Raw genomic sequence first — 15,503 nt, forward strand, 5'->3', positions numbered from 1 at the left:
TATCTCCCTGTCACCCCTGCCTCCCGGGTCACCCACTGTACTATATCTCCCTGTCACCCCTGCTTTCCCATTCACCCACTATACTACCTGTCACCCACTATCTCCCTGTGTGGCCATGCCCCTTTCTTGTCATACCACACCCTTTTCGCAGTACGTGCCGCTGTCCCTATATAAAGGTTATTCCATCAAGGGTGTCAAAATCTCTATTTGCTATATTTTCTCTATATGTCTCTCTCTCTCTCTCTCTCTCTCTCTCTCTCTCTCTCTCTCTATCTATCTATCTCTCCATGTCCATCTGTCTTTTTCCCACCTCATGCCTCCCTCTCTCCAAATGTGTCTCCCCCCACTTCTCCCTCAGCTTTGTGTGTATGTGTGAGTGTCTCTCTCTCTCTCTCTCTCTCTCTCTCTCTCTCTCTCTCTCTCTCTCTCTCTCTCATATATATATATATATATATAGTAGAGTTCCTTAATGCGCTCTTATTTGGAAACTACTGTTCTTTTACTTATTCTATATCACTTAGTTTCTTCTATGTCAATTTGTTTATCACTACTTCTTTTCAATAGGCACAGGCACCCCCTAATGTCTGGCACCCCGATCTCACATGCCTGATGCAGTGATCGCCGTACAGGCTGATTACTGTCCCCTCTGCGCTGCACCTTGTCAGGACTGCATTACTGACCGGACGCCTGGGTTAATCAAGGGTGCCACTGTCACCTGCTTTCAAATTCCCAGCTCCACCTCCATGTACAAAAACAGCGTGATGTGACGTGATTACGTCATGCTGCTCGCATACCCACCTGTCACACCCGCCACATAGCACACCCGCCACATAGACACCTCTCTCTTTCTATGCTATGCCAATGCCAGCCACTGATGAGGAGGGGTGGTCTTCAGTATGCCGAATGTCGGCATCCCGGCGCACAGTATACCGGCACCGGGATCCCGACACCCGGCATACCGACAGCTATTCTCCGTCGTGGGGGTCCACGACGCCTCTGGAGGGAGCATAAATAGCGTGGCGAGCGCACTTTGCACTCACCACACTGTCGGTATGCCGGCGGTCGGGCTCCCGGTGCCGGTATGCTGGTCGCCGGGAGCCCGGCCGCCGGCATACCATACTACACCCATGAGGAGCAGCAAGTCCTCTTAGGAAGACAAATTCAATACTGGTAGACGGCCGGCAGCAGCATTGACACGTCACTCATTTTTCAAGCTGCAGCAGTACTAGTCTGTGACTGTCGGTGTCAGTTTAGTTACTGACTTGTAAGTAAGCTGCTGCTGCAGCTTGCAGGGGAAAGAGCGGTGGAGCCAGACCAGGCTGAGACGGAGCAGTGTAATTGCAGTGAGTGCCATAAGGGGTGTTTGTTTGGTGCACACCACAACATCTGACAATGTATCTTCTTTATTAGGATTTGTACAAAGGTGGATATTTTATATGCATTGACCATAAATAGATAGTGCTAGACACACCCAAAAGGCGATGCTAGACACACCCCTCCGACGGTGCACCCCCTAATAAAACGTGCTGCGCACGCCAGTGTCAATAGGCAAGCTTCAGCACAGAGAAGATCCCTTGTCGATAGAGATCAACATAGAAACAAAAAGTATCTCTGTGGAGCTCTCTTTTTTAGTAAATTAAATAATCTAATGGAAACACTTTTTCCCTGAATCTCCTATATATTTGCCTTAGTCTGTGACTCTGTGCCCGTAACGCTGGGCGGAGTCACAGAGCTGGGCGGAGTCAACTGCATCTGCTGCAGGGAGCTACCCCATACCCAGTGCCAGCAGCAGTCAGGTGCAAGACCCTACCTTACAGTATAGGAGGTGAGGATGGCCACTAGCTGCCGGCTGCTGTGCCTGCCCTCCCCCCCCCCCCCCCCCCCAATCACCTGTGACAGCGGGCTGTGTGCTGTGCAGTGCGGGTCCTGAAAAGGGGGCGGAGCTACGGTGGCACGAGGGGCGGAGCTACACGGGATAGAGGGGCGGAGCTACACGGGACCAGACAGCAGAACAGTGGTGGAATCCGCATTGCAGTGACGGCCAGCCAGACTTGGTAAGTGGAGGGTGAGAGAGAAATGTGTGTGCGTGTGTGTATATAGTGTGTGTGTGTGTGTGTGTGTGTGTGTGTGTGTGTGTGTGTTTGTGTGTGTGTGTGTGTATATAGTGGGGGGGGGGGTGTGGGTGTGTGTGTGTGTGTGTGTGTGTGTGTGTGTGTGTGTGTGTGTGTGTATATATGGTGGGGTGTGTGTGTTTGTATATATGTGTGAATTGTGTGTGTGTGAGGTATGTCTGTGTGTGCGCACTTTATGGACGCCACTGCTGGGGGGGCCATTACATGCAAGGACGCTACTAATATAGGGGGGGGCATTACGTATAAGGACGCTACTACTATAGGGGGGGGGGCATTACGTATAAGGACGCTACTACTATAGGGGGGGCATTACGTATAAGGACGCTACTACTATAGGGGGGGCGTTACGTATAAGGACGCTGCTACTATAGTGGGGGCATTACGTATAAGGACGCTACTACTATGGGGGGGCATTACGTATAAGGACGCTACTACTATGGGGGGGCATTACGTATAAGGACGCTACTACTATAGGGGGGCATTACGTATAAGGAGGCTACTAATACTGGGGGGCATTACATATAAGGACGCTACTACTGGGGGGGGCATTATGTATAAGGACTCTATTACTTCTGGGGGGCATTATGTATAAGGACGGTGCTACTACTACTGGGAGGGCATTACATGTAAGGATGCTACTACTACTGGGGGGGCATTATGTATAAGGACAGTACTACTACTGGGGGCACATTATGTATAAGGATGCTACTACTACAGGGGTGGCATTACGTATAAGGACGCTACTATTACTGTTGGGGGGCATTACATATAACTGCTACTACTACTGGGGGGCATTACGTATAAGGACGCTACTACTACGGGTGGGGCATTACGTATAAGGATGCTACTATTACTGTTGTGGGGCATTACATATAACTGCTACTACTACTGGGGGGGCATTATGTATAAGGACACTACTACTACTGGGGGGGCATTATGTATAAGGACGCTACTACTACTGGGGGGGGCATTATGTATAAGGACGCGACTATTACTGTTGGGGAGCATTACATATAACTGCTACTACTACTGGGGGGGCATTATGTATAAGGACACTACTACTATTGGGGGGGCATTACGTATATGGACGCTACTACTACGGGTGGGGCATTACGTATAAGGACGCTACTACTACGGGTGGGGCATTACGTATAAGATGAATAAGATTGTGCTACATTGTGGCGTAATTTTAAATGGGGGTACTATTGTGTGGCCATGCCCCTTAGTTGTGAGACCACACCACTTTTCCCGATGCACAACAAAGGAATATGGGAGGGCGCAAAATTCAGTTTGCAGGGGGGCGCCGAACATCCTAGCACCGGCCCTGGCCACCAGTAGCAAAAGTACACCACGGCCACTGACACTATCTGCAGGGAGGGGAACAGCGCTGATATGGAGGGTACTTGCAGGCAGCGAGTCGCCGCCCGCAACTCCTCTCCCACCTACACACCATACCTGCCGCCTGACACCCACACCCCAGGGAGAGGGCGCTAGCTCAGGCACCGCTAGATCAGCATCTGCAGCATACACACAAGGGCTGCCATGCTCATCGGCAAGCGGTGCGGAGCATGTGCAGCGGGACAGCGCCAGGACGGGACACGCACTAATCAACATTGCTGCTGGGCCGGAGCTCCCTCCGTCTGTAGCCTAAGGACGCGCGCCGCACCTCTCCAGGGAAACACCATGCCTGCCCGCCCACAGGGCTCCGGACGCTTACCTATGCTCCGCGATCACAGCAGCTGACGCTGCCATGCAGGATGGAGGAATGACGCCCGTCAGACGGGGCGGACAGTGTGCCGCGGAACGGGGCCAGGAAGGAATGCTGACCACGACCCATTGCTGCTGGGTCTGAGCTCCCTCCCTCTGCAGTCACCATCTCACAGCAGCAGCCTGGAGGTTAGTGGCCACCACGACCCGCACATCCTTACCTCACACATACCTCACATATACCTCACATATGCCTCACATACCTCACACATGAGAGCAAAGGTACACACACTGTGACATCACACCTGTAGCCCACCCCTATATCTGCTAAGTACTCCCCGTCACTATGCCCTGTCACCCTCATCCTTCTCTCTAACTGCCTGTCTGTGTACTGGCCTTCACCCCTCTTACACCATCACCAACCCTCACTAACTACCACAGAGACTATGTGCACTGATATCTGCCCCTCCACCACCTGCAGCGCCCCTGGACCCCTCCCCATCCCCCGCAAACCCCCGCACCTGCCCCTCCACCACCCGTGGCACCCCCACCCACTGCGCCTTCAGACCCCCTACCCCACCCGCAGTGTCTTCCAAACCCCTCCCCCATCTGCAGCAGCCCCTCCCCCATCTGCTGCACCCCCGGACCCATCCCCTGCACCCCCACCCCTCCAGCAACCGCAACACTTTCGGTCCCACTAGCCCACCCGCAGCACTCACCCCACCACCAACCACTCCACCTGCGGACCCCCTACACCACCTGCTCCTCCACCACCTACAGCCCCTCCCGATCCACCGCACCCTCACCCCCCTCCCTCCCTCCCTCACCCGCAGCGCCTCCAGGCCCCCTACCTCACCCGCAACACCTGCACCCTTCTCCACCAGCAGCGCCTCCGGAACCCCTCCCCCATCCGCAACAGACCCTCACCCGCCTACTCCACCCACAGCACCCCCACCCCTCCCGCATCCCCTGACCCCCTCCCCATCTGCTGAACCCCCGCACTCACCCTCCCCCATCCGCTGCACCCACTGACCCATCCCCTATACCCCCACCTCTCCAGCAACCGCAACACCTTCGGACCCACTACCCCACCCTCAGCACCTACCCCTCCACCACCCACTGCACCTCCGGACCTCCTCCACTACCTGCAGCCCCTCCCCATCCACCGCACCCCCACCCGCAGCGCCTCCAGGCCCCCTACATCACCCGCAACACCTGCACCCTTCCACCCTGCAGCGCCTCCGGAACCCCTCCCTCATCCGCAACAGCCCCTCACCCGCCTCTCCCCCACCCACAGCACCTCACCTCTCCCACACTCCCGGACCACCTCCACCATCCGCTGCACCCCCGCACCCACCCCCTATCCCACCCGCGCACACACCCCTCCACCACCTGCAGCACCTCCAGACCCCCTCCCCCATCCACCGCAAATCCACACACCTGTCCCTCCACCACCCGTGGCACCCCCACCCACAGCGCCTACAGACCCCACACCTCAACACACACGGACCCTCCCTCCTCCGGACCCCTAACCCCATTCACTGCACCCCCCCCTCTCCCACCCGCAATGCCTCCACACCTCCTACCCACCCGCCACACCCTTTCCCACCCGCAGTACCTCTGGAACCCCTCCCCCATCCAGCCCAGCATCTGCCCCTCCCCCACACACAACGCCCCCCCGGCCCCCTCCCCCGGTACCCACCCACGGCGCCTCCAGACCCCCTATGCCACCCGCCCCTCAACCACCTACATCACCTCCGGACCCCCTCCCCCATCCGCCACACCCCGCATCTGGCTCTCCCCCGCCCGCTGCACCTTTGGATCCCCTACCCCACCCACGCAGCAGGCCCTTCCCAATCCGCATCGCCTACACCATTCGCAACAGCACCGCACCCGCCACTCCCCCACCCACGTTACCCCTGCATCCACCCCTCCCCCACCCACCGCGCCCCCTGGACACCTCCCCCATCCACTGCACACCCGCACCCACCCCTTCCCCATCTGCAGCGCCTTCGGAACCCCTCCTCCATCCGCAACAGCCCTGCAGCTGCCATCCCCCACCTGCGACACCCCTGCTCCTACCCCACCCACAGCGCCTTCATACCCCCTCCCCCATCCGCGGTCCCCTCTCACCAAACCCCTTCCTGTTGCAAGGGACTACGCCCCCTTCACCATCGGAAGGCCTTTCATTGTGCAATATTCAAACACTAACAAAACTAGGAATGCAGGTAATACTCCATATATTGAACCTCAGAAAGGCGTGCAGGGGTTATGGGGGCGTAGCCCCTTCCGACGGTGTGAAGAGCGCCCGTAGGGCGCGATGAAGCACCTAGTATTTATAAAGAGAGGATGACCTTACTATTATAAACACTTTGCTAAAATATTAGCCCCTTACCTTACCGCCCTTTTTAACCAGATCTTGGGGGGGCGCATCTTTTGCTCCGGCGACTACCCAAGCTGATATCGCTGTGATCCCTAAGCCTGACAGAGACCCCACTCAGTGCGGTAATTATAGGCCCATTTCATTGCTCAATGTCGATTTGAAAATTTATACCAAAATTCTGGCTTTGAGGTTGGTCCCCCTTCTCCCTGGACTGGTACATCCCGATTAGGATGGATTTATCCCAGGCCGACAGGCCTCTGATAACACCAGAAGGGCCATTGATATTATCCATTCTATCCATCGACAAAGTCCTCTTCCCTGCTGCTAGCCCTGGATGTGGAGAAGGCGTTTGATCGCATTTCGGGGCCCTTCGCCTTCGTTGTTCTCCAACGCATGGGCTTTTCCGGTAATCTTTATGATGGCGTCTCGGCCCTGTATCGCAACCCCTCAGCGCGGGTCTCTGTCAATGGGGTCACTTCTTCATGCTTTAAAATATCTAATGGTACCAGACAGGGATGCCCGCTCTCGCTCTTGATTTTTGCCCTCGTCATGGAGCCTTCAGCGGCCCGGGTTCGTCTCAACCCAAATATTACGGGGATTCAAACCGGCCACACGGAACACAAGATTGCACTTTATGCTGACGATGTACTGGTTTCTCTTTCAAACCCGACATTGTCACTATCTTCTCTCCTCTCTGAGATTGACCTCTATTCGCAACACTCGGGTTACAAGATTAACGCTACTAAAACTGAAGTACTCGATTTTTACATTACTCCTGCGTCTAGGACACAACTTGAATCAACATTCCCATTCTCCTGGCATAACCGAAAACTCAAATACCTAGGTATTTATCTAACCCACAGACACCATCAACTCTTTCAAGCGAACTACCCACGCCTTTTAGACCGAATTCACTCGGATCTCCAAACTTGGTCCTCCTATTTCATCTCATGGATTGGACGTGCCAATTCTGTAAAGATGAATGTTCTGCCCAGACTTATTTATCTTTTTCAGACGCTCCCGATCTACGTTCCCCATACGTTTTTAAATTCTTGCAGCATCAAACTTCCCGTTTTGTTTGGGCCAATAAACACCCTAGAATTAAACTCGTGCTTCTACAACGGCCTTCCGGGAGTGGAGGTTTAGGTATACCCAATTTTAAATACTATTATCACGCAGCTCAGATGGCATCCTGTGTCCAGTGGTGTGATCCGAGGGCGGACAAGGTATGGATAACTATCGAAGCCGGAGAGCTGGGACTCTCCACACTTTCTTCCCTTTTATGGCTTCCGAGAGCCGCTCACCCTCGTGCCACCTCATCTCACCCAGTGATGGCCCGTTCTTTATATATTTGGGATTTTGTAGTGAGGAAACATCAATTGACCCCTAACCCTTCCCCCCTCATACATCTGTTCCATAACCCTGCTTTCCCTCCGGGAATGGTAAAATCTGCTTTCTCACCCTGGAAACAGGGAAACATTGCCTTCCTCAACGACATTGCCTCTGGCACGCCCTTTCCTTCGTTTACCCAGGTTCAGACACAATACTCTCTCCCTCATAGTGAATTTTTTCGCTACCTTCAACTTAGACACTTTCACTCCGGGGTTCAAACCACTCTCTCTTCTAGGCCTCTCACTACTCTTGAAAATATATGCATGCGACGCGCTTCGAGAGGTCTTATATCGGATCTCTATGCTTTACTATTGCAGGGCTCTGCTACTTCCAGAGATCACAGAGAACTGGCCTGGGAGAGAGATCTGGGTGTCACTTTGGAGGAGGAGGAGTGGGGTGAAATTTGGAGTAATGCGTCCTCTAGCTCTATCTGTGTCAGGATAAAGGAAAATGTATATAAACTGGTATACCGTTGGTACTATGTACCTTCTCGTTTGAAGACGATGTACCCTGATGTTTCTGACGGTTGTTGGAGGGGTTGTGCTTCTGACGGGATGTATTTGCATATTTGGTGGACTTGCCCGAAACTAGTGCCTTTATGGAAGGAAGTTGTCCGACTTCTTTCGTCCCTATTTTCTACCCCAATCCCCCTGGACCCTAAATACTTTCTACTGCCTCTGGACCTCCCGACTTTAACTAAACATCAGAACAAGTTATTACGTCATGTGGCTACTGCCACGACATGTCAAATTGCGAAGGCCTGGATGTTGCCCTCCCCACCATCCCTACAGTCCATTGTCGTTTACATTTGGTACATTTATAAGATGGAATATATGACCAGTATCATTAGACATTCTGCCAGGGCGTTCGATAAAATCTGGGCACCTTGGCTCACTACTCAAAATGCCCCCTCCCCATTTAGTAGCTGATTAAGATACGTTATCCACCTTGTATGTTGGCTGCCCGGACCCCGCCACTCGGACCTCCCTTCCTCTTATATCCATTTCCCCTTTTGCCCACGATCTTGCCTCCTCCTTTTCCTATCTCTATTCTTCCTGTTCTCTCACTCCCCTGGGCTGGTTGGCCACACCATGGACCCAGTGGACTTTTTCTTCTCTTGCACTATCTCTGTCATCTCTCTTAAAAAAAAAAAAAAAAAGGTTTACTCATTTGATTGTTATGTTACTTCATTGTTGTGTGTATTTTAATACTGCTTTGCTTTTCTATGTCTGTGAAATGCACCGTTTCTATGTATTACTGTAAATCGACCAATAAAACTTAAAAAAAAAAAAAAGAGATGATGACCTTACACATTTAGACACCCATATTTAAAACACATATCTTTTTAGTATTAAGACAATATAGTTCAAATTCACATTTGCATTAAAAGGAAATGATAATGAACATTTCTTTACAAAGTAATGTTAATCATTGAAAATACAATTGTTTGTTCAATTTAGACTTTTAAAATGATAATAAAAAACTTTCACCCATGAAACTCTGCTAGCACCATCATCTAAACTAACAAGACTATGTTTATGCATTTATGATTTATCCCTTAATATTTTTATTCGACAAATACAAAAGGTCCTCAGACCTAGGTACAGATGAACGTTGAGACAAACTCTGTACATACCCAGACTGAGGAACTTGTACACCAGCCTCATGCTTTGTGAGATATTAGCAGCATGATCTTCTAGTCGGAGAATAAGAAACTGATCCGGGTCAAACACGGACAGCCAGTCCCACAAATAAACCACATAAAGGCCGACTTGTAACCGCACCTGGGGAAGTAGGAAGCAGAGTAGGATGCTGTCTACATTAATATAAACAAGATAATTTATATATTATATACACATATACAAAAATTAGTACAATGCACTCTACAAAATGCAAACATTTCTTAATTTCAGTAATACAGTGATTAAAGTCATTGAGATGTGCAGGCCCCTGTATAAACAGGCCAGGCTATAGTTCCAAGGAATTAATATATATTCTAAACTCTACCTCCTCTTCACTAATAAATACTAGGAACTAGCAACATCACTGAGCAGTAGCTCGCAGCAATAATACAGGTATATACAGGTGACCAGGTGCCATTTCCACAAAACAAGTCAAGACCCAGATCAATAGCATGAAATGTCCTTCCTTATAACTGCAGAGAACAATCACACTTGGGAACAGTCAATCTGTTGCCAGGGATTTAAAGGCCCATATACACGGGAGAGATGTGTGCTGAGCACCGGCGATAGCGATGCGCTATCGCTGTGTGGGGTACTCACGAGTGATCGGTTCTTAAAGTCTAAGCAATCTAGTCAGATTGCTTAGATTTTAAGCAGCGATTGCTCCGTGTGTACCCCCCTTAAGAGTCGATTTCAAATAATTTTGTGTTCCGGATCATCACTATGCCATGCTTATTTTTCAATTGGCTCTAGTTTTTAAGATATGCATTTGGGGGTCATTCCGAGTTGATCGCTAACTGCCATTGTTCGCAGCGCAGCGATCAGTCTAAAAATCGGCATTTCTGCGCATGCATATGCACCGCAATGCGCAGGCATGTCGGGGAGGTACAATGAGCATCGTGGGTTTGCACATTAACGAACATTCCTGTCGCACGGCCAGACGCAGGAAGATTGACATGAAGTGGACGTTTCTGGGTGTGAACTGACCGTTTTCAGGGAGTGCTTAGAAAAACGCAGGCGTGGCAGAAAAAACACAGGTGTGGCTGGGCGTTCGCTGGGCAGGTGTGTGACGTCAAAAGCCGTCCCTCCGTTGTTAGAATCAATTCACACGAAGAGTAACTACAGGGCTGGTCTTGTTTTGCACAAAAAGATTTTGCAGGCGCTCTGCTGCACAAGCGTTCACACTTCTGCAAAGCTAAAATACACAACCCAGTGGGTGGCGACAATGCGTTTGCAAGGCTGCTAAAAACTGCTAGCGCGCGATCAACTCGGAATGACCCCCCATGCCTTTAATATTTATGAAAAACTGAACAATGTTAAAAATATTTAAAAAAAATTTTTTATTCTGATTAAATTTGATTTGTAAAATGTTATAAAAAGACACAGGATAAATACATACATAAGTGTTAGGAAGCTATGAGAACCGTTTTTTGTAGAATTTTCTTTTGTATTCTTGTTGCGGGCAGTCCCTCTGCAGACTCCAACAGTAATCGGCCATCATGTTACAATCCCACCTTCCTTGATATCTTTCTTCCATTACCTGAATATCCTGGTGGAACCATTCACCCTGTTCCTCACTTAAATCTCCTAGATTGGATGGGAAGTGATCTAAATGGCTGTGCAAAAAATGCTAAACATTTTAGCATGTTGTGGACTAATTCCTGATCGTTGTATGCCTTGTGATTTCCTAAATAATTTAGAATGACAGACACATAACTCAGCCATGCTTCAGATTCGGGTTCAGTCATAGATGTTGTAAAATTTGGATCCTTCACCAGTTTCCGTATCTGCAAACCGTCAAAAACTCCTGCCTTTAATTTTTCGCCTGACTTGTCCAATGCTTTTACAAATTGTTTCATTAAACCCAGTTGATATGGAGAGGCGGCAGTATAATTTTTTTCCAGACGATTAAGGGCCCATGAATGATGTGGCCTGCTCCTAGTTATAACTTCTCTTGGAGGCCATACGGTTTGCTGCCAATGCTTTTATTTTGCACGACTATCCAATAAGCATATGTGACAAGGATACTTAGTATATCCACTTTGCTGCCCAAGAAGAAAGTTTACCATTTTTAAATCGAGACAAACAGACCACTGATGCTGAGAATAAGCAATTTTTACTAAGACTAACTTGATATTTTCATACTGTTCTTTAAGTTTTGTTGAATGGCCGATAGCCGACGCAAATGTATTCCCATTGTGCAGTAATACGCATTTTAAGCTCTTATAGAACTATCCAAAAAGAGCCGCCAGTCTTCTGATCGATATTCTGGTAAGTCCATCATCTGGAGAAGTTCAGGAATATTGTTGCAATACACAAGATTGTTATCTTGGCTAAAGAACGGCAGTATGGCTTGCTCTCTATTTCGATACGACGTTATAGTAACATCCGGCTCAAGACAGTTCTTTTCATGAAAGCTCAGCTCCTTTTTTCGATAAATTCATGTCACGAATTAAATCGTTTAGTTTCTTTTGATCAAATTTGTTTGGAGGCATGGGTCTTCAACCTGTGGCCCTCCAGCTGCTGTTAAACTACACATCCCAGCATGCCCTGCCACAGTTTTACTGTTAAGGAATGCTAAAATTGAGGCAGGGCATGCTGGGATGTGTAGTTCCACAGCAGCTGGAGGGCTGCAGGTTGAAGACCCATGGAGTAGAGAAACTTTCATCAAACTCACTTTCATCTGTGTTGTCACCTGCACTGGATGAAATTAACATTTCCACATCATCACATTCAGCTTCACACAAAGAACTGAATGATGGTACAGGTAAATCTTTGCTATGTGGTATCGGTTGCTTTGCAGAATTCATACTTGGGTATTCCCATTTGTGTTTCTTAAATTGATTCATAGCCTTCACATTTACAGCACAAAAATAGCAGTCACTCAAGTGTCTATTGGCTCATACCACATCATAGGGATGCCGAAATTAAATTCTTTTTCGATCACCTTTAATCCAATTGCAGAGTGATTGCACGCAGTTTTTACAAACTTTGTGAGGCACCCATACTGTATCTTGTCTTGCTGGCTTATGTGACGTCCAAAATACTGATACGCTTATTTTACGAATACAGTTATATCTTTTCTGTCTTTTGCAACACTATATTTGCCACAAATATAACAAAAAACATCAGGGTTGATAGTACACTGTCTCTGAGAAGAACATTATGTTTCACACATTCAGTGCTAACTTCCAACAAAAGCCGAGGACGTACTGAACAAAACAAGCTCAACTGGCGGGAAATTGGTTGTGGTGAGACAGAGAGGGCCAAACAAAGGAACAGGAGGTGTGCTTACTGCGTCACTCGATCCTCTCCGTTGCTCCTCTCTGTTTTCTGGAAGGAGGCGTGGCTGTGGAAGTCCAGGCAGACTCAGCAATGCACTGCCACGCCTCCTAACAGCGATAGTGAGGAGATATGAATGTGTTATGTGTCTCAAATGTGACTACCAGCTACGTTATCACAAATAAAACAAATCCTTGTTATTGTTGAAAGAGTGTAGTTGTTAAAAAAGCAAAACTAAGTTGATTCTGTTAAGTAAAGGGACCTAGACTAGTAAGGTACTAATAGGCTCATTTAGCAATGAGTGATACATTTCACTGTGAGTGATAAATTTCACCAGCCAGTCAGCTCCTGTCATTTTTAAAACACAACCTGTGACATGAAAGTTAGAAGCTGATTGGCTGGTGCAATTTATCACTCACAGTGAAATTTCTCATTCAGTGATAAATCAGCCCATAAAAATGGAGAAAATAATAGAATTTTATAATTTTTCATTAATTTGAAAATGAAGTTCTAATGAGAAAATAGGACCCTCAAGTACTGGCAAACTGATCTTAAATCATTTATTTTTTTGTTCCCCAGTGATTTGTCATTAGATAGTAATTACCAATGCGGGTTTGATGGAATGGATACCATATAGTGAATGAATGGAACCACATAGTAGCAGGCAGCATCAGGGAGGGAAGATACTATGCTGCAGCTACAGGCCAGTAAGCCACTGTGGAATCATGGAGAAGGTACAGAGTTTGTGCTGGATGGAGATTAAAAGCTGTGACAGAAAGAGGGAGAGCATGAATAACCCATTCATTACTACTAAGGCTAGCGGTGCAGGAAGATCTACATTTACGCCATAGATGTGGATAGAAGAACCCACAGGTCCGGTGTCAGGGGTTACAAAGGGTATACCCATCCCGGGCCCCGAGGTTCAGGAGAAAAAATCATGGGCCGCAGCGCCAAGTATTAGTTCATTATACACATGAACTGACCGCGCCGGCCACCCACCTGGTTTGGTCTGAGCTTAATAGCTTATGTGCATAAAATGAATGATGGCGCAATGTGGTGATGTCATTACATGGCATAACGCTGCTCCGGCACTTGCAAGACTGCATCTGCCATTGCAGCCCGGGCCATCGTTGAAGAGGAGTTGGAACTTGTAAGGAACCGCCACCCGACAGGCACAGTCAGCCTCTAGCAGCTAGCAGCAGGCCTGCTGCTCCACGGGATCCGGTCTGAAGATCGACATTGTCTAGGTCAACAATGTTTAGGTCGACCACTATAGGTCGACAGTCACTAGGCCGACAGGGTTGGAAGGTCGACAGGGTTTCAAGGTCAACGGGTCAAAAGGTCGACATGAGTTGTTGTTTTTTAAAAATATTTTTTTGAACTTTTTCATACTTAACGATCCACGTGGATTACGATTGGAACTGTAATCTGTGCCGAGTGAAGCGGTAGCGCAGTGAGGCACCTTGCCCGAAGCATGGCGAGCGAAGCGAGCCATGCGAGGGGACGCGGTGCACTAATTGGGGTTCCCGGTCACTCTACGAAGAAAACGACACAAACCCCCCCCATAAAACCCTCATGTCGACCTTTTGACCTGTCGAACTAGCACATGTTGACTTAGAAACCCTGTCGACCTTCCAACCATGTCGACCTAGTGACTGTCGACCTAAACATCGTCAACCTAGACAGTGTCGATCTAATGATCCACACCCCTGTTCCACTCCCTCTTCAGACGGCTCCCTGTCTGGCAATCCCACCCATGAGCCTGGCTGAGGCGGAGCGACACTGATTGGCAGCAGAGCAGCCTGAGCCCTGCACCAAAGGCTGTGTGGTAAGTCAGTCAAGTGACAGTGTATTTTGACTTTATTTTGCATTGGATATACAGTATCTTGGATATTATTCTAAATAAGTATGTGTGTTGCTGCTACTTCAATGTTATAGATGGGGATACATGTATTGGCACATGCAGAGGAGGGACTTGAGGGGGGGGGGCGGGTCAATCCAGTATGGGAGGATCGCGGTGGGGGGAGGATGATCCCCAGAGATAACTGTGTACCAGGTCCCAAGATTTCAGTTGCTGGCCCTGAGAACCCATAACATACATAAATGAGTATTATTTAGATTATCTGTGGAAAACCAGTCATGTCTGGTGAGAGACACCATAATCCTTCATAGCCCATGTGGATGATATTCCTGTCAAGCAATTGTTGACTGTCAAATTCAATTAATTACCAGCTTTTTCAGCAAACAAAACTGCTGCTTCATAAATCAGTGGTTTCTATTCTATTCTTTCTATGGTCAAAAACAATAGGGCTTTGATATTCTGTTCTATTCCATTCTAATATCTGCTTTCTCTGCAGTTTTAGTCTTAGTAAATTGTCAGCTTGCCATCCGCGGGTTTACAATCCGCTTAGTCAATTTTGCCCAAAGCCTGTGAATGCAGACTGAGAGACACAAGTGATAAAGAAAATGAGTTAGCTTAAAATGTCACAGATCAGTGCAGGAAAGATTGCTGGTACATGGACCTGGGAGCCACCAGGCATTCAGTTGCAATCAAGAATTTGGTTTACATCACTGATCATGTGTGGTCCTATAACAGTCAGGGGGATTCAGAGAGTCTATTTAAGCCCTTGATGGAGGTAAAGTGGATGGAGATAAAGTACCAGCCAATCAGCTCCTAACTGTCATTTTTCAAACCCAGCCTGTGCCATGGCAGTTATGTGCTGATTGGCTGGTACTAATACCAGCTAATCAGCAGTGGCGTAACATTTATAATTTGCATACTATAAAAGTATACAGAGCAGCTGATTGGTTGCCATGGGCAACATCTCCACTGGCTCACTTCTCCACTTTTATCACTGCTTAGTACATCTTCCCCTAAGTAACAGAGGGATAATGATGTGTGTAACATTAAATCCCTACCAAATG

The 15,503-nt window shown here is 48.5% G+C and overlaps 1 protein-coding gene across 1 annotated transcript in view; it reads right to left on the minus strand.

Moving 5' to 3' along the window:
* Positions 1-15,503, minus strand: part of LOC135057415 (carbohydrate sulfotransferase 15-like) — a 103,514-nt gene that overhangs the window by 14,269 nt on the left and 73,742 nt on the right. Inside the window, exon 6 of the mRNA XM_063963305.1 lies at positions 9,251-9,398. Coding sequence (XP_063819375.1) covers positions 9,251-9,398 — 148 coding nt within the window. The remainder of the gene's footprint in view (positions 1-9,250; positions 9,399-15,503) is intronic.

This window comes from Pseudophryne corroboree, chromosome 3 (genome assembly GCF_028390025.1).
Source record: "Pseudophryne corroboree isolate aPseCor3 chromosome 3, aPseCor3.hap2, whole genome shotgun sequence".
Lineage (NCBI taxonomy): Eukaryota > Metazoa > Chordata > Amphibia > Anura > Myobatrachidae > Pseudophryne > Pseudophryne corroboree.